At 41.6% G+C, this 19,193-nt stretch overlaps 1 protein-coding gene across 2 annotated transcripts in view; it reads right to left on the bottom strand.

Moving 5' to 3' along the window:
- The window catches only part of LOC147032818 (ATP-binding cassette sub-family C member 9-like), a 176,600-nt gene that overhangs the window by 103,916 nt on the left and 53,491 nt on the right, over positions 1–19,193 (bottom strand). The window contains exons 10-13 of one of the 2 annotated variants that reach the window (XM_085870690.1): positions 18,278–18,415; positions 9,667–9,792; positions 4,254–4,359; positions 320–567 (exon numbers count right to left, since the gene is read on the bottom strand). In XM_085870690.1, coding sequence (XP_085726816.1) covers positions 320–567; positions 4,254–4,359; positions 9,667–9,792; positions 18,278–18,415 — 618 coding nt within the window. The remainder of the gene's footprint in view (positions 1–319; positions 568–4,253; positions 4,360–9,666; positions 9,793–18,277; positions 18,416–19,193) is intronic. The other variant, XM_085870691.1, reaches the window with a different exon arrangement.

Genomic DNA, 19,193 nt, shown 5'->3' with positions numbered 1-19,193 from the left:
GTACACCTATTCTAACCGGGACCAGTACACTGGCACTCATTTCGCCGACCTCGGAAGGATGACAGGCTGAGTCAACCCCCTGGTGTTAATTCAGCAGCCAACGGGGCTTGAACTCAGGACACTGGGATCCCAAGCCGCCACCCTAACCACTAAGCCAACACCAGGCTTAATTTTAGAATAAACAATGTAGTATAAATACAGGTACAGTATTTCAAATGCGTTGCCTATCTACTTTAAAAACAAACAAACAACTCAATGATCTGTGAACTGTCATGGCATCTCCATCAGCAGATACCTGATCCCAGTTCTCTCAAAGTACCTCCGTTGATTTGAGACAGCTGTTGTTGCCATAATTGCTATGATTGGTGCTCGCCTCGCTGGTCCACAGTGCAAGCCAGTAGTCCGATGCCAGCATAGCAGAATGTTTGAAGAGCTGTGAGAACAGCATTAGGGTGAGCAAAACAGGACCACAGTCTTGAAGGTAGCGTCGAACCTCCCTCCACGAGGTCTCACTAGCATGAAGATTCTGAGGCCCATGAACTCTTGCTTCGGCTTCTGCATCTTCTGCTGTGCACACAATGATACAAATCACAATGCTGGACTCCCATTATGAAGGATGTATTTGATCATCAACTCCAACCATTCTTGGTGTTGTCTCCAAAGCTCCACACAATTTCAATGAAGCTAAGTATGTTTGGTATTTAGGATAGCTCATGCTAATTGTTGTGATTTAGTCGGTTTTTAAAATGACTCTATTGAAGTTTTAGCATACTTATGGTAGATAGAGAATGCATAATGTTATTTTAATTCACAAGTTATTAAGTTAAGGAAGAGATCACATCTGCTGAACCATGACAAGGAAAGCATGGCAATAAGTGGGACAAATAGTACTGCATGCAGAGTTGCTACGTGTTAGTTAAGTAGTGTTACATTGATACCCTAGTGGTAAGGACATTACAAAAACCTTCAAGATGAAACCCAGTTGAAGGAAGAAGTATTCTAGAAACTAAGATAGTCCGAGAAAGACAATAGTCCGTAGTATAAATGATACACCAGCAGAATGGATAAAAATGTATGGCAATAGAAAGGAAACTACAGTAGAAACAGCAAAGGAAATCAAGTTGGAAGAGAGTAACTAGTTGGGTACTGCAGGAGTCTGCACCAAGGTGCGGATAAAATACTTTAACTTCGAATGAGGGAACTGCATGGAGTAAACAGGATAATGAAAGAAACTGACATAAGTTCAGCCAAGATTTCAAAGAAAACAAGCAGCTGATACTTTAGGTCCTTTTGGGTGATATGAGTAATAGATCTGTGAAAGATGAAACCTAAATCTTGAACGTTTTTTGAAATATCTCGCACGCAAGCCAAGTTACCGAGATGGTTGCCATGGCAACATAATTCAACCAATCACAGCCGTGATCTAATCAGGTTGAGATGATGTCATGAAGAATAGATATCTGCAACATGAAAGCTAAATATTGAATGGTTTTAGAAATATCGCGTACACAAAATTAAATGGACAGATGATCGGTCATGGATGGATGATCGGTTGGTCGGACGGAGTTCATTTTAATGTCTCCTGTCTCTGACCTTGTCGGAGGGGTGGGGGACAATTATTTTATTGGTGAATAGTTATCAGACCTTAGGACATAGTCTTGGCATTGAAAAAGAAAAAAAAAGAGTGTGCTTTGTGTGCTCCAGCTGGCTGTACCTGCAGTTTTCTTTTATTGTACATCAGTTTCTCCTCCTGCATTGAGAATAACAATAAGGTTGCATTTCTAATGTATGTATGCTGCAGTGTTGCAATTCGTTATTGAGTTATGATTATCAGATCTTCCAGTTCCGGATTGCTCCACATGTAGGTAAAATTTGCAACTGGTCCTTCCACCTCAATCAAAGCTAATTTTTCTAAACCAGATCTGTCGTGTTTATTGGTTCACGAGCGCCAGCCAGTGACCACTATATTCGTTATGTCTGTGTCTGTCTGTCCAGAGCATAACTCCATGGACTTTGATTTGATCTTGATGACACTTGGTTTGGTGCTCGATATCAATGTCTAGTTGTGTTTTCCTGGATGAGGGCGTGGCTACGCCCATTGTGGGCGGAGCCACGCCCCAAAATATAGCCATTTTTAGGGGGTAGTCGGATTAAAAATCTATCTTCTCCTCGGGAATTGACTGAATGGAATGGGTTCTTCGGTATTTGAATAGCAAAATGAATTATCTAAAACTTGTCGTTGTCCAATTTTTCATTTTCATCCCAAGGTCAAGGTCACAAGGTCCAAAACTCAGAAAATTGCGAATTTTGACATAAAAATCATGCGACCGCCCAAACTTTGAGAGCTAGGATGACAATATTTTTGATGCATAATCTTGAGGTCATTCCCCACTTAAAGTCTTGAAACCATTTTACTCTATCTCGAACACCTTGCCCGTGGCGCCCCCTGCATGTTTGTTTTTACGCTGATTTCATCAAAGTATGGATAATCCGAGGAGTGCGAAATGCCATATAGCCGACATGACGTTATATTGTTCCTGGAATGTTCCAGAGAAAGTTTTGCACCAAAGGTCATAATCCTTGACCTTTGACCTTTAAAGGTCACAAAGGTCAAATTTTCAAAGTTGTGGGAATCGAACCGGGTTTTCGACCTTCTTCAACAAACCCACTACAATAAGCTATAGCACGTATCCTGTTTCCTTATTTTAATGTCCACAACATTGTTTTGGGACCTTTAAAGGTTATGCAAAGGTCAAATTTTTAAAGTTGTTGAACGAATCCGGGTTTTCGACATTTTGCAGCTAATAATCCGTCACCCGTACCACATCATGTTGATCATTTTTATAATTTGGTCAAACATTATCACATTGTCTCATCCTTGACTTCTGAAACAATCTACATCGTCAAATACCGCTCGTTAACTATTGTCGTCTTCAGACTTGTTTTCTGTAATATTTTCATCCCAGTATTGCTGTTTGTGTTTTTGTCCAATTTTCAGCGTAAAATCTTACCTTGTGCAAGATTGCAAATACGTTTTTGTGTATTTAAGGACGACTCCTCAGATAGTCAGCAAGCAAAATCGTCTAGATTTGAGGTTTTTCTGATTCCGCTTCCTTTTTTTCCCCCAAAAATTTGCCCTTTCTGCCTCTTCAATGGTTTCCCACCCCTCTTCATCACTTCAAAAAAAAAAAAAAAAAAACTTTTTATCCACAACCATATCATGGATATGTATCGACCAATTTTATTTGTACTTGTCAAAAAGACAACACATGATGGTATACATATGCACGTCATTTTTTTTGACATCAGATCCAAGATGGCCGGCTAGCAGCCATTTTAGCTGTAAAAAACCCAATGCTGAACATGTCCTCAACCATTTCTCGGACATGCGTTTACCGATGTTGTTCAAACTTGGCACACCGATAACAGATGACGCCTTACAAATACATGTCATTTTTTTTCGAGATCAGATTCAAGATGGCCGACTGGTGGCCATTTTGTTACTTAAAAGTGTCCTCAACCATTTCTCTGACATGCATGGCCCGATTTTATTCAAACTTAGCAGAAGCACAGTACACGATGGCATACTTTATATTTTTTTATTTTTGTCATGAGTACCCCATATGTTATTCTTCTTCATCATGTTCTATCCCTCTTTCTCTTCTTATTCACAAGGAATATTTTACAAACCTGTCCCTCACCTAAACACTTGGTCCATCAACCTCATCCCATTCCTACAGCATGACCTTTCTCCATGCCTTCAACAAACATTCCTTCCATCCATCCCATGCCCTTTATCTCTATATGTCCAATTTGGGAATATTCAGAAGTCCAGTTTGCAAAGGTTGTCTGCTCATGACAACCAAATCCCTTTCATGTTCTTTTATGGTGTCAAACCCCACTGTGTCAGTACACTCCCGCACATCTCCTGCAAGCCCACTTTTTTTCCTACTCCACCCCTTCTATGTGTCCTCTTCTTTAATATCTCTCTACTTGATGTCTCCTCTTTCTGCATCCCCATCACCCCACCATCTCTAAGCTTCCCCCATCACACTACCCCCTCAAATACCACCCCCCCTCATCCTGCCTCCTTTTAAAAACCTTGGCTGAATATGAGAAAGAAGCCCCTAGTTTACACTTCATGGGGTTGAATGATGTGGGAATTGATGGGCTAAATGACCTTTTCCTGTGACGCAACAGATTTTTGTCATTGTCAGAGGTTGTCAACACAAAAACAAAAGCAGTTTTCCTACCTTCAGTCTCATCACAGGATTGCGACCTGAGGTAGGCTTCCTTCGAGTACATAGCTCTCCTCAGATTTTTCCTCTCCAGCATAGTACTGCTGTCCTTCACAGTTTCCTTTCAGAGAAGAAAGCACCATCAGACTTTGGACTCACCAAAATAAAACAAAGTACAAGAAGTTTCATTTTCAGTTAATTTCGTTCTGCAAATATTTCTCTCAGCAAGACGGTCAGATCGATTTTGTTTTAGCAACTGAATTCATGATCATCTTTTACGTGGACCATTTTTGGAGAACCCAACAAAACAGCTGCATGGATTTCATTTGTAATTACACAGTCGCTTGCAAGTAATCTTTGATATATTATCAGTTTATTCGACATTGTCACCAAAAAAAATTATTTTTTGCATTTGAATAAATATCTACTTTATGAGGTTGCACTTTACTAACCGATGGAAAACAAATGACTGTTGGACAATTATACTGAAGGAAATCTGCATTCACTTCAAAACGTACGAACCAGTGTTCACCCGTCCTCAGTTCAGTCACAGTCCAATACAAGACTGATCTGAGATCCATCCTTTCTTATAGCTTCTATCTTCTAATGGCTGGTAGAAACCGATCAGGTTTGTCACTGGAATATGCTCTTCAGCCAGAATGGAGCCATGATACATCCTACTTGTGAGAAAGTGCCATATCTGAACTATATTGCTCAACATGAGCAACAATATTGCTCATTGCCATGAACTATATTGCTCACTTGCTCTTGCTCACCCGCTCTCTGTTCTATTCACCCTCTCATTTGCCCAAGGTCATCTGCCATCTGCTTGGAAATCAGCAAACATTACTGCCCTGCATAAAAAAGGTGCAAAAACAGATCCCTGGCAACTACAGACCAATCAGCCTTCTCCCAACCATCAGGAAGGTTATGGAATCCATCATCGCTTCAGACATTAAATCCTTCCTCTACTCCAATGGCTTGATTTCCGATCATCAATTTGGTTTCAGACCAGGTCACTCTACCCTGGATATGTTGCTTCTGCTCTCCCAACAATGGATGGAGGTACTCAATGCCAGACAGGAAATCCGAGCCGTATCCCTGGACATATCACGTGCTTTTGACACGGTCTGGCACCCTGCACTGCTCACCAAACTCTCTTCCCATGGTATTCAAGTCCATCTCCACTCATGGCTCGCAGACTTCCTCTCCTGTCGCAGTCAATGTGTGGCCCTAAATGGAGTTCTTTCGTCCCCTCTTCCTGTCCAGGCTGGAGTTCCTCAAGGCAGTGTTCTGGGTCCTGTTCTTTTTCTGGTTTTCAACAATGATCTCTCCGACTCTCTGGAAAATCCTCCATATCTCTTTGCTGATGACTCCACCCTCTGCCGTACCATCGGTCATCCCTCAGACCGGCAAGCAGCAGCTTCTTCGCTCACTGCAGATCTGGATAAAATCACAAACTGGTCCAAAACGTGGAACATGTCTTTCAATCCGGACAAATCTCACACTCTCACTATGTCTCTCCGAAAGGACCGTTTAGAACCCCCCCCCCCCATCCACTTTCTCAACAATCCTCTGGAAGAAGTCCTTTCTTTCAAGCTTCTGGGTCTCACTATCTGCCATGATCTTTCCTGGGAAAGCCACATTTCAAACCTCGCCTCCAAAGCCAGTCGCCGACTGGGAATCCTCCGTCGTGCAAAGTCCTTCTTTGGCCCACTTGAGTTCCTGACCACTTACAAAGCTTTCGTCCGTAGCCTGATGGAATACTGGTCTCCCCCTCGAGGCTGGTGCTCCTGCCTCCTACCTTTCTCGGCTTCACGCTGTGGAAACCAAGGCATTTCGGATCATTGGTATCTCCCGCAATGAGGCTGAGTTTTTGGGCCTCTCACTCTCTCACTGCAGGCAGGTCGGTGGTCTTTCTGTCTTCTACTGTCTCCTCTCCAGCCTCGCCCCCCCTGCTCTCTCTGCGATTTGTCCCAACCACATTTCCACAGGGCGCTCAAGGCCTGCTAACAACCCCCTTCTGGTAAAACTACCAAAATCACGAATCACTGCTCACCTTCACTCTTTCATTCCTCTATTTTCCTGCCCTTTGGAATAACCTCCCTCACTCTATTCAATGCCACTCTTCCCTCCAGGCCTTCAAAACAGCTGTTCACCACCACCTCTTATCATCCCCCATTCAAATCCTCGATCTTTTCTACCCCGGATAATCCACCCAAGCCCACCTCCTTCAAATTCCCTGCTTTCCTTTCTGAAAGTCCCTGTAATGTCCATCTTGTATTCCCCATGTTCCCCGCCTCATCCCTCTCCCTTCCACAGATCTCCTAATGTCTCTGTTCCCCACTGTTTTGTCCTTCCCACTCCCTCCCCTCTTGTCTCATGCCCCCCTTGCTGTGTGTTGTGTGTTGTGTGTTAGCTCTCACATGAGCCTCGACAACGTATACAAAAAAAAAATATTTACTGAAAAGTCCCAGGTCCCGAATCTTCCCAATCACCCCCTTTCCCCTGTCTTCACTTACCAGCTCTTCCATCCAGGAAGTGAGATTCCCAAAGAAAAAAGTGGAAAAGTAACTGGCCAACATCAACATCTCAACAAATCATTCTGATGGCATGAGCACCCCATGATCCTCAAAACTAGTGCATCTGCCATTTCTTCTTGGTTAGCTTGGTTAGTGCCATGGGTGATGTGGTAAAAAAAAAAAAAAACAGCCCACCAATTACTTGGTTTTAATTCAGAGTTTTCCTCCACCTTTGAAGGTAGGATTCACCATGACTATCGAAGCCCACCTCCCCAGAAACTTCCCTCGACACTCTGACTCATTGATGTTGATGAGTGTGTGCTGTGCATTCTTGGTGGAAACACAATATAAAATAGCTACCTACCTTCATTCATGTGTTTTCTGCTGCCTGAAAATAAATAGCAGATAGAAATATCTGTGTAGTATAAATATGACTTTAATGAAAAGTCAATTGAACTGTTTAGTGTTTCGATCTGAGCATTTGCATCCTGATGCTGCGATTCTAAGTTAAGATCCCAGAAACTGGGTTTACTTATCAATTGACTCAGAACTTTCTATTAACTTGCAGAAATTGCACTGTTAACTTCCATTGTCTTTTTACAGCACGGTGACATCGCGCTGTTATATAATTGGCTATTCTGTCCTGTGTCTTCTGTCACACTTATGGCCGCGTACGTCCCTTTGATCTGAGGGCTATAAATAGAAATTTGTCCAACGTCACAACTCTTCCCATCATGCATGCTAATTCACCGTGTCTACATTTAAATTTTATAACTGCAAAATTGTTTCATAATTCTTAACCTAGATTTTTACTGCCCCCAGCCGCGCGATATCAAAGTATTCGCTTCTTCTTATTTCATGCAATACTTTCACAAGCTCCTTCATGAAAATCAGAGAATATGACTGAATTTGGCAGTGTTATACTAAAAAAAAATTGTGAGATTACATTCATTAATTTGCCTTTAAATAATGTTCAACGTATAAATGGCATGTGTGCAGCATGACTAAGTGGAGCAAAAATAAATATTTTTTTAAGGAATAAAAATGGAGGCAGTACTGCTTTATAAATATGCGAATCGAATTAGGCACAGATGACGATCTAAAATGACAGCATAACGTAAGCGGAGCATTAAGGATAATGCCTGAGTGATTAAAATAAAAACTAGAATGGCACTCGGTAGAGTGCACACCTCTGCCAGGCTGAACAGTTTATGTTTTCTATCTCACAGATAGACTGGATCTGGATCAGGACCTGTACCAAAATCGAACTGGCTTGGTCTTGTCACCTACCCAAGTCATACACCAAGTTTTGTCACTGTCTGTCGACAACTTTTTGAAATATATTGCTATATGTCGTTTTTGACCGGATCTCTCAATGGTGAAGAATCACTGAAAAGATTCTAGTATCTGGATCCGAATCTTCACCAAAATCAAATCAATCCGTCCTGGTCACACACCCAACCTGTCCACCAAGTTTCGTCCGAATCTGTCCCCAACTTTTCAAGATATCGTGCCATATGTCGTTTTTGGCCTGATCTCTAAGTAGTGAAGAAGGACTGAAAATTCTCGATTCAGATCCAGATCCAGATCCAGATCCGCATCTTGACCAAAATCAATTCATTCCGACCTGCCCGCAACCTCTTGAGATATCCTGCTTATAGACAGATAGACAAACAGACTAAGACAAATAGGAGTGAAAACATAACCTATGTCCACCTTTAATGGTGGAGGTAACAATCATTAAGTGGGTGCAATGGATTTTCCATTATCTTGTGAACCTTCAACACAGCATGTTTCTCATACAAACTCTCAATACAAGAGACAAGGTGAGGGAAGCTTTGTCCATATTACACGCTGGACAATCTTCCTGGGTCTTTCCAATTTTTTAACATTCTCTTTTGACAAATTACCAAATGAACATATCATATTGAAAGGAAGAATACTTTGAATCAAGGACCGACAGAAAAGACTCAAAGTGTTATTATTGATATTGTGAGACACTGAATTGTTCATTGAATTTATAATGAGGTAAAATGCCAATTAGCTTTAGTTACTTCTTTGAGAAAGAATTTAATAAATATATTCTGGGAAAGCTTGTAGGGAGGTAAAATATACACATTCCTTTGTAGTTGTAAAACCTTGTAAAACCTTAACTCTTGCCAGATTGCCAGCAAGAAATCACATATTCTTCCATCCCCTCACCGGGGCAACCTCGAGCAAGCTCCGGTAACAGACCGTTTTTCATCCTGTGTTTGTGATTTTAAACCTTACAAAGTTCCACCTGTTGTTTCTCCAAAGGCCTCTCTTTGTTCCGTTAATTTCCTACGAAGTGTTAAACACGACCTGGTGAGATCACATACATATGCGCTGTACCCTATGTGAAGTTAAGATTTTGCTTGTGATATTGTTCCAGGCTAAGTTCCTTATGCACGAGTTTTGTCTTGTATTTGTTACTGAATAAATAGGTTAAACTGAACTAAAAGATTCTTTCTGTCTCAAGGTGGCCAAAACTGCCACGACAATGTGAAACTCTTTCAACTTCCTTAAAAATACAATCTTTGGTTTGCTTTACTGGCCAACACCGAGGAATTCTTGCTCCATTTCAATTTTTTTTTAATCGATCATGATGTCCACACACTTTTGCTGAGGTCATGACAATGTATCAGTCTTTTTTTTTAGCAAGTGCTGTGTGTAACATCAGTATAACGAGGAGTTAATACCTGAAATGTTAGCTCCCCTGAGCTTCCCACAGCAATAAACCAACGTTCTATTGATTCAATCCATTATTCTACTTGTCTGCCAATGCAGATGGTTACCAGCTTTCACAAAGACTAGTTTTACAAAACATCAGTAAAGATTGTTCTTGTGCCAGAGCAAAACAAATTGTGAGATAAAGGAAAAGACACCTTTTGTAGTTCATGGTGCTGTCGGTTCATTAGAGTTGTCCATAACTGGTAGAGCTCTGGATCGTTTTTTTGAAAGTCGGTCAGGGTGCCTTGCCCACGCACCGTGCCTCCGCTCATTGCAATAATCTGCAAACGAGAAACCATGGGAGTGAGAAAAAAATTACAGCACTTGATATCAACTCAAATCTCTGCCTAACTGCATACATCTGAACAAGGTAGCCAAAGGGGAATAACAGTGAATAATTGCTTGATATATTCCTTTGTTTTCATAACTCATTTACATGGCTCCGAGAACGTTTTGGCCTAGAATGTGACTTTCTTGGTATGTTTGCACACTTCATCTTAAAGACAATGAAACAGAAGTAGCTTTGGTGTAGCTATTTAAAAAAAATTCATCCTGCAAAACCTAATCCAGATTGCTTTTCAACCCAGTTTGGAGAAAACCCCATGAAGGGGGTGTGCTGTATTGGACCTCCTTTGAAAGTAATGATCCTAATATGGTGGAGAACGTTGAGGTGGGAGAGCATCTGGGGACAAGCAGCAACCACAATATAGTGAGCGGAACTCTATTGTTGAGATGTGAAGTTCTGGATGGTGTTGAAAGGGTGCTGGATGTTATGAGGGCAAACATTGAGGATATGAGAAGTGATTTGGGAGTTTGGGAGTTTTATATCGACTATAAATGGATGAGTTGTGTGTGTGTGTGTGTGTGTGTGTGTGTGTGTGTGTGTGTGTGTGTGTGTGTGTGTGTGTGTGTGTGTGTGTGTGTGTGTGTGTGTGTGTGTGTGTGTGACATTTTGTCTATTAATTATGTACGTTGTCTAATTATGCACTCTTGGAATGGATCTTTTAACCATTTAAACTGATGAGACCCCTTCGAACTTTGAAGACCCTTAAGACCTCAAAAGACCACGAAGACCCCAAAAGTTCCAAAATATCCACAAGGGCCCAAAAGTTCCTGAGGACCAAAAAGTCCCCAAAAGTCCCTGAGGACCCAAAAGTTCTGGAGGTCCCAAAAGTCCCTGAGGACCAAAAGTCCCAAAACGTTCCCGAGGACACAAAAGTCCCCAAGGAAGCAAGTCCCAAAAGTCCCTGAGGACCATAAGTCTCAAAAAGTTCTGGAGAACCCAAAAATCCAAAAAAGTTCTGGAGGACCCAAAAGTCCCAAAATGTTCTGGAGGACCCAAAAGTCCCTGAGGACCAAAAGTCCCAAAAAGTTCTGGAGGACCCAAAATTCCCAAAGTATCCAGGTCCCAAAAGTCCCAGAGGACCCAAAAGTCCCAAGAAGTTTCCAAGGACTCAAAAGTCCCAAAAAAAATCCAAATTCCCTGAGGACCAAAAAGTCAAAAAAAGTTCCAGAGGACCCAAAAGTGCCAAAAAGTTCCAGAGGACCCAAAAGTTCCCGAGGACCCAAATGCCCCAAAAAACTCCTGAGCATATTTGCAACAAAGCATATATTAATTAATACTAATAATATTTACAACAATAACTAGAGGGGGAGCACTCGGTAGAGTGCAAAACCTCCGCCGCCAATACTGCTGGGTCACTTAAGTGAACCCGATATTCTATTCATTGTAGGTCAAAACGGATCAGACTCAACTGAACCACGATTGAATAAACTAAACTAGATCGACGCACATGTAGAAATGCAAAAAAAAAGAAATCGGAATTTTTTTGAAAAAAATTGCAACATTGTTTTTTTTTTCTATAACAATTTTTTTGGGGGGGTGGGGGAGGGGGTTGGAAATCACTTAAAACATGTAGAAATGCAAAAAAAAAAATTCAAATATTTTTCAAATAAAATCGAAATTTTTTTGAAAAAAAATAAAATTTTCCAAGTTTTTATTTTGGTTGGAAATCACTTAAAACATGTAGAAATGCAAAAACAAAAATTCAAATATTTTTTTCAAAATGGCCGCCATAGCGGCCATATTAGACTTTGGACCAAGTCCAAAATCTAATGGCATGATCCTTGGACCATACCTAATCCCCCACCAAGTTTCGTCGAAATCCGTCGAGGAGTTTTTCCGTAATACTGTTCACAAACAAACAAACAAACAGACAGGGGTGAAAACAGTAACCTCCGTCCATCTAGGATGGCGGAGGTTAATAAGAATAGTATCATATGGCAATAATAAAAACTAACATATAATCCCCATGTTGGCCCAAAGCAAATCAGGGGTTCTTGAAAGGCAAGCTAATGATTAAGCAGTCCAGCAGGTGGGTATGCAACAAGGTTGTGAAGACCAATGAAAATTTGGTCCATCAGACCAATGGGCCTACGAGGTGGGTAAAATTAATGAGTGGGTGGTCTGCATCAAATAAATGGGAAATCTTCAACGAGCAAATGTGTAGGCTGTAGAGTAGGTACATTCCAGTGAGGTGTAAAGGTACAGGCAGAAAGAGACCGGGTTAGTTGAGCAGGGAGGTTCACGGTGTAATTAGGGATAATATAAGCAGAAGGCATTTATTCAATACAAAATAACAGGACTAGAGTTCAACTCTCATCAATATATAAGGAAACAGTTGAGTGAAGAAAATAACTCAGCAGACCAAATGGGAGTATGAAAGGGACAGAGCCAAGAATATTAAAAATAAGAGCAAGACATTCTTTAAATACACGACATTGCCAAAAGTATGTGGACACCCCTTCTAATTAGTGGATTTAGCTATTTCAGCCACACCCATTGCTTACAGGTGTATAAAATCAAGCACACAGCCATGCAATCTCCATAGACAAACATTGGCAGTAGAATGGGTCGTACTGAAGAGCTCAGTGACTTTCAACTTGGCACCGTCATAGGATGCCACCTTTCCAACAAGTCAGTTCGTCAAATTTCTGCCCAGCTAGAGCTGCCCCGGTCAACCGTAAGTGCTGTTATTGTGAAGTGGATATGACTAGGAGCAACAACAGCTCAGCCGTGAAGTGGAAGGCCACACAACCTCAGAACGGGACCACTGAGTACTGAAGCGCTTAGCGTGGAAAAATCGTATGTCGTCGGTTGCAACACTCACTACCGAGTTCCAAACTGTCTCTGAAAGCAACATCAGCACAAACACTGTTCATCGAGAGCTTCATGAAATGGGTTTCCATGGACGATCAGTCGCACGTAAGACTAAGATCACCATGCACAATGGCAAGCGTTGGCTGGAGTGGTGTAAAGCTCACCGCCATTGGACTCTGGAGCAGTGGAAAGGTGTTCTCTGGAATGATGAATCACGCTTCACCATCTGGCAGTCTGATGGATGAATCTGGGTTTGGTGGATGCCAGGAGAACGCTACTTGCCCGAATGCACAGTGCCAACTGTAAAGTTTGGTGGAGGAGGAATAATGGTCTGGGGCCGTTTTTCATGGTTCGGGCTTGGCCCCTTAGTTCCAGTGAAGGGAAATCATAACACTACAGCATACAATGACATCCGAGATGATTCTGTACTTCCAACTTTGTGGCAACAGTTTTGGGAAAGTTCTTTCCTGTTTCAGCATGACAATGCCCCCGTGCACAAAGCGAGGTCCACAGAGTGATGGTTTGTTGAGATCGGTGGGGAAGAACTTGACTGGCCTGCACAGAGCCCTGACCTCAACCCCATGGAACACCTTTGGGATGAATTGGAATGCCGACTGTGAGCCACACATAATCACCCAACATCAGTGCCCGACCTCACTAATGCTCTTGTAGCTGAATGGAAGCAAATCCATGCAGCAATGTTCAAACAACTCATGGAAAACCTTCCCAGAAGAGTGGAGCTGTTATAGCAGCAAATGTGGGACCAACTCCAAAATTAATGCCCATGATATTGGAATGAGATTTTGGATGAGCAGGGTTCCACATAGTTTTGGCCATGTAGTGTATATAAGAGGTAAGGAAGGGGTTAAGAAGAGTGTGTGCCCATTGAGGAATAGCAGAGGAGAATTGGTGGACAATGAAGGTGAGGCAGGGTTATTAAATAGATTTTTAGGTCAGTTCGTTGACCTAATATAAACGTTCGATGTCCTCAGATCCATCCATCCATCAACAATTTTTATTTTTCTATCTCCTCCTAGACAACTCGGCCGATTGAGTTCTAACTTGACAGGATGATAATACTAGTTGCTCTCTATAGATCGTCTGAGCCCTTTTTCGCGTTTTTGCCTCAGGGTCAAGGTTACAGGGTCATCAAGTGCAAAATGACCGAATGGTCAAATGGCCTATAAGGAAGCATCGGACGGTATAATGCATAATGGATTTCATAGGGATTATTCAGAAGATTTAATTCGACCAACTAGTTTCACGTTACCTCTGTCGTCTGGCCCTGTTTATTGGGCAACACGAGGTCCGCTGACTTCAACACGGCTTCGCAGGGTTATTTTAAGTTCAATTTAAATTCTGTTTTCACTTTTCATAGTCGCTAAGGTTGAGTAACACTCGGTTGCATCAAGTTTTGTGAAAATTGAATGTTTATATCCTCGGTCTGTGTGGAATGCATTGGAGCGAGAGGAAGCTTATATGGGCTTCCATCCGTTTCCATGCCGTATAACGAGGCTATCTCAAGTTCTTGTTAACCTCCGCCATCTTCGAAGATGGATGGAGGTTACTATTTTCACCCCTTTCTGTTTGTTTGTTTGTGAATAGTATTACGGAAAAACTCGACGGATTTCGACGAAACTTGGTGGGGGGGGTTAGGTATGGTCCAAGGATCATGCCATTAAATTTTGTATTTTACACCCACCCCCCCAAAAGGGAAAAAATTGTTAGAGAAAATTTTTTTTTTTTTACCCCCCCCCCTTAAAAAAGAGAATTTTTTTTTTGCATTTCTACATGTTTTAAGTGATTTCCAACCCCCCCCCAAAAAAAATTGTTAGAGAAATATTTTTTTAGCATTTCTACATGTTTTGAGTGATTTCCAACCCCCCCAAAAAATTGTTACCCCCCCACCAAAAAATAGAGAATTTTTTTAGCATTTCTACATGTTTTGAGTGATTTCCAACCCCCCCAAAAATTTGTTATCCCCCCCCCCAAAAATTGTTAGAGAAATTTTTTTTTTGCATTTCTACATATTTGGATTTCCACCCCCCCCCCCCCACAAAAAATTGTTTGAGAAATTTTTTTTTTGCATTTTTACATGTTTTAAGTGATTTCCAACCCCCCCCAAAAAATTGTTACCCCCACAAAAAAAAAAATTTTTTTTTTTTTGCATTTTTACATGTTTTAAGTGCTTTCCAACCCCCCCCCCAACCCCCAAATAAATGTTGGAAAAAAGAACTATAACTCGGTCAGCACTGTTGACATATTTAATGAATAAGATATAAGGTTCACTTGAGTGACCCAGCAGTATTGGCAGCGGAGGTTTTGCACTCTCCCGAGTGCTCCCCCTCTAGTTGATTTCTGTTTTCACTTTTGGGACCTTGTGGTGTAGCTACACGTTTTGTGAAGATAATTTTCATGCAAATCCACTCAGACACACACTTTTCATGAGGAAAATATATTCAATTCAAATAACCATGAAACTCTGGGAGGGACACCACATGCTTTCCATTCACTGCTTCACCTCGTAACCTGTCCTCCTGAGGCACTGCTTCTTCATAGCGTCTGTGAGATTAATGTTTATATTTTAGATGGTTTGGGGATGTGCTCTTCAAGTATCTGAAAGAATTCCGATGAAAAATGTACATTTTAAGATTTTGTTGGGTGTTTCATCCCACGGCGAGCTAACTGGTCATGTGACGCCGCACAGATGTGCAAGGCAGTGAGTGACTGAGCTTGTCGGTGGCCCGAGGGTCCTTTTTAGTTGGGGTCCAGCTCTGTCCTGGATACAGCCATTAAATGCACACACAGTATTTATTTCACAGCAATAAACGCGGGTTTGAAAATTGTGTAATGATGTTGGGAATTATTCCTAGAATATGGAGATTTTTGCTTCGAGCGGCCTCACGCGTTTATTTTATATTAAATTTTAATTCTTTTTTCACTTTCCATCGTCGCTAAAGGCCCAGTCACACCTTGACGATTTCGCCAGCTTATGCCGATTTTTGGAAAATTTGTCTAAAACGCTGGTACACGTCGAATACGTTATGGGTACGTTTTGATAACATTGAGAGCACGCTGAAAAACACTGCCATACGTCGTTGTACGCTGGCTTAAAACGTTGAACTTTTGGGTTTTCCTCGAAATTTTATGACGTATGCGGGCGTATGACTCACACGTTCCGCTACGCTGGCCATAAGTTGTAGGCACGTTATGCGATCGTTGACACACGTTGAAACACGTTACTTGTAAGTTACTCATAAGTCGAAACACGTGGAGGTAATGTTTAGCGTAACCGAAACTTATTTATAACCTATGAGTAACGTTTTGTAAGCACGCTACACGAACGTTGTTCACACTTTGCAACACGTTACTTGAACGTACAACTAATACTACTACTACTACTACTACTACCACCAAAGGCCAACAACAGGCCTAGCATTCGTTGTTATAAGTTATCTATAAGACAACGAAACGTACTGTGCCCGTTACTAATATGTTATGCATACGACCAACACGTTATGAATACGACCAAAACTTAAAAAAAAAAACCTCAAAACTTCAGCGTACGCCAACGTTTTACGTGCATTTTTATACGTTGCCATTCCTGGCTAAAACGTCAAGGTGTGACTGGGCCTTAAGGTTGATTAACACTCGGTTGCATCAAGTTTTGTATCCGAGCTGACCGTTAAACCCGCTCGGGTGTATTATTTCATTTGCTTCTACATTTATATGGGAACAGTCAGGGGAACATCCAATGGTGGAGGGTATCCATCGCGGAGGTAAGGAAGAACTTTTACAAGAGATCAATGTCAGAGAGGTGGAAGTGAAGAAGCAGCGAGAACAATGAAGAGGTGATAAAGCTCCAGAACCGGATAGTATGCATCTTCGAGTATTGCGGGAGGTGGCAGAGCTGATGAGCATGGTATTAGCGGATACCTTAACAGTTCACTGGAGTCGGGATACGTTCCAGAGGACTGGAGAGTAGCAAATGTAATACGGTTATTGATGAAAGGATACAGAGAAGAATTGAGGAACGACAGACCTGTTAGCTTGACCTCATTGGTGGGGAAGGTGTTGGAGATGTTAATTTTGGAACGGATAGGGAAACATTTGAATAATCTCAAACTAATTGAAGGTAGTCAGCATGGATTTACCAAACGGAGATCATGTTTATGAAATTTATTGGAGTTCCACGAAGGAATTGTTCTTGACCTTCATGTCGTGTATCTTGACATTCAGAAGTAATGTATCTAGACTTTCAGAAGGCATTTGATAGGGTACCACATTGGAGGTTGCTAGCTAAGGTGAGTGCTTGTGGAGTGGCTAGTAGAGTACATAACTGGATTGGAAAATGGCTTGGTGATAGGAAACAAGAAATGATTGCAAGTGGGAGAATGTCTAGCTGTGAAGATGTACATAAGTAGTGGGGTATTTCATGGATCGGTATTGGGACCATTATATTACTCATAATGTACATCAATGATTTGGATAGTGGGGTTAAGAGCCTGCTTTCAAAATTTGCAGATTGTTAAAGCTTGGAGGTAATTGGAAGATAACAGAGAGGGTGGTGATGAGATTCAGGAAAGTCTAGTATACTTTAATAGATTGGGCAAAAGACTGGCAGATGCAGTTTAACATAAAGAAATGTAAGGTGCTGGAGATGGGTAATAATAAAAATAGAGATTATATTCTGAAAGAAGTCATGTTCACACTGGACAGCGACTTAGTGAGGCGGCCTCATCTTGAATATCGTGTGCAGTATTGGTCACCACGTGTGAGGACGGATGTAGCTGCCTTGGAGAAGGATACTGCAGAGAGCTTTAGATTGATTCTGGGCCGAGCTGGACTCAACTTTTGAGGAACGTTTGAAGGAGACAGGTCTTTATATATTAGGAAGGAGGTGAATGTGTGGGGATCTGATGGAGATGTTTATAATATAATGAAGGGTGTGGACAAGAAGGTGAAGTGGAGTTTTTTTTAGCAGAGTGGACAGTGTAAGTACCATAGGCTAGAGCTTGAGGGTAAAGATGAGAGTTAGGACAGTTTAAAGGCAGGGTTCATTCAGTTGGAGAGCGATTAATGCATTGAATAGTCTCCTCGGAAAGGTAGTGGCAGTGAAGGGAGTGGATAAGTTAAAACGGGATTTTAATAAGTACATGGATGCAATGGAGATAGAGGGGTGTAGGAATATTGGCTTGTGGGTGGAGGGGTGATGATACTGAGGTTGGTGCAGCGTAGACATGATCGGCAGAATGGCCTCGTCCTGTGCCAAACTTCCTTGTGCGTAAAACAAAATGTACGCAGGAACACAACATGCAACTTTTGCCCTTTGGAATGTTTTCTGAATACCCACCTGTCCTTCATGTGATGACCAGTTCTTTTGCATACATTTACATGCAGATTCCATCCCTAATGCTTAATATGGTCTCCGGACATTCATTTTGTTGGGCAATTCAAATCAGCAAATGGATAAGGAATTCATCAATACAAAAAAATGCAACAGGGAGACATTCATCAAAGGTAGCTATATCAAGACTCAACAAAAGGTACAACTGTTTTTAATGGTTGGAGTGCGAGTTCTTGATGACGGTGCACTCTCGGCTCACCCAATCGGCAAAGGTGATGTATTGGAGTTTATGCGTCACCACAACAGCAGTGCGTTGATCCTGGCGCAACATCTTCAGTATTCCTTCTTGCATGAGGTGGTCGCTCAGGTGGACGTCCAGTGCAGAAAATGGATCATCCTGCCATTGACAGTACCATGCATCACAGAATTACTTTTGGGTGAACTTTATTAATAAAGTTAACTTTCACGGTGAGAATAACATTTCCAAAACCCTTATCGATATCTCTCCCGCTTGTATCAAAGCCATTAATCGTGGGCATTTATTTCAGATATTTTCACAACAGAGTATCTGTAGTGGTGGAGAATCAGTAATTATTACTATTTCTTCTAATAATAATAATTATTATTATAATTAAAAATAGGACCAATGGACCTGCAGCTTATTAGGACCCTGGTCTTATGTTGCAACCCAAATGTCTGGTGGGTCTGGAGAAGAAAAACAATTTTATGCAATTTTCTCAAAAATTGATTGTCAGACATTTTGACACACTTCGGGTCACGTGATCGGCATGACCTCCGCAATTTAACATCCCTACCCTGGCCTAACGTTGTAACCAAAATCTGGTAGCATTCTGTCTCGTGGGTTTGGAGAAGAAGATTTTTGAAGGAATTTACCAAGTCCATCATTTTGACCAACTTCAAGTCACGTGACCAGAAATAGATTTGCAATCCCCGTTACCAGTCAGGAGCGGAAAGTTGCTGCCAGATATCAGCCAGATCGGCCCAGCAGTTTGGCCGGAGAAGTTGAAAAAGGAGACGGACAGATGGTGCATGATGATAATACCTTATCTAGAATTCCAATTCCAGTGAAACTCATCATGGCTATTGGTGGGAGGCAGTGCAAGTCCATGGCGTTCTATGTGCATATATAGCTGGCACAGTTATTCCAGATTAAT

Source organism: Eptatretus burgeri, chromosome 2, assembly GCF_056783735.1.
Source record: "Eptatretus burgeri isolate ZD-2024b chromosome 2, Ebu_testis_v1, whole genome shotgun sequence".
NCBI lineage: Eukaryota > Metazoa > Chordata > Myxini > Myxiniformes > Myxinidae > Eptatretus > Eptatretus burgeri.
The sequence above is the reverse complement of the archived record's forward strand: the minus strand, read 5'-3'. Positions and strand labels throughout refer to the sequence as shown.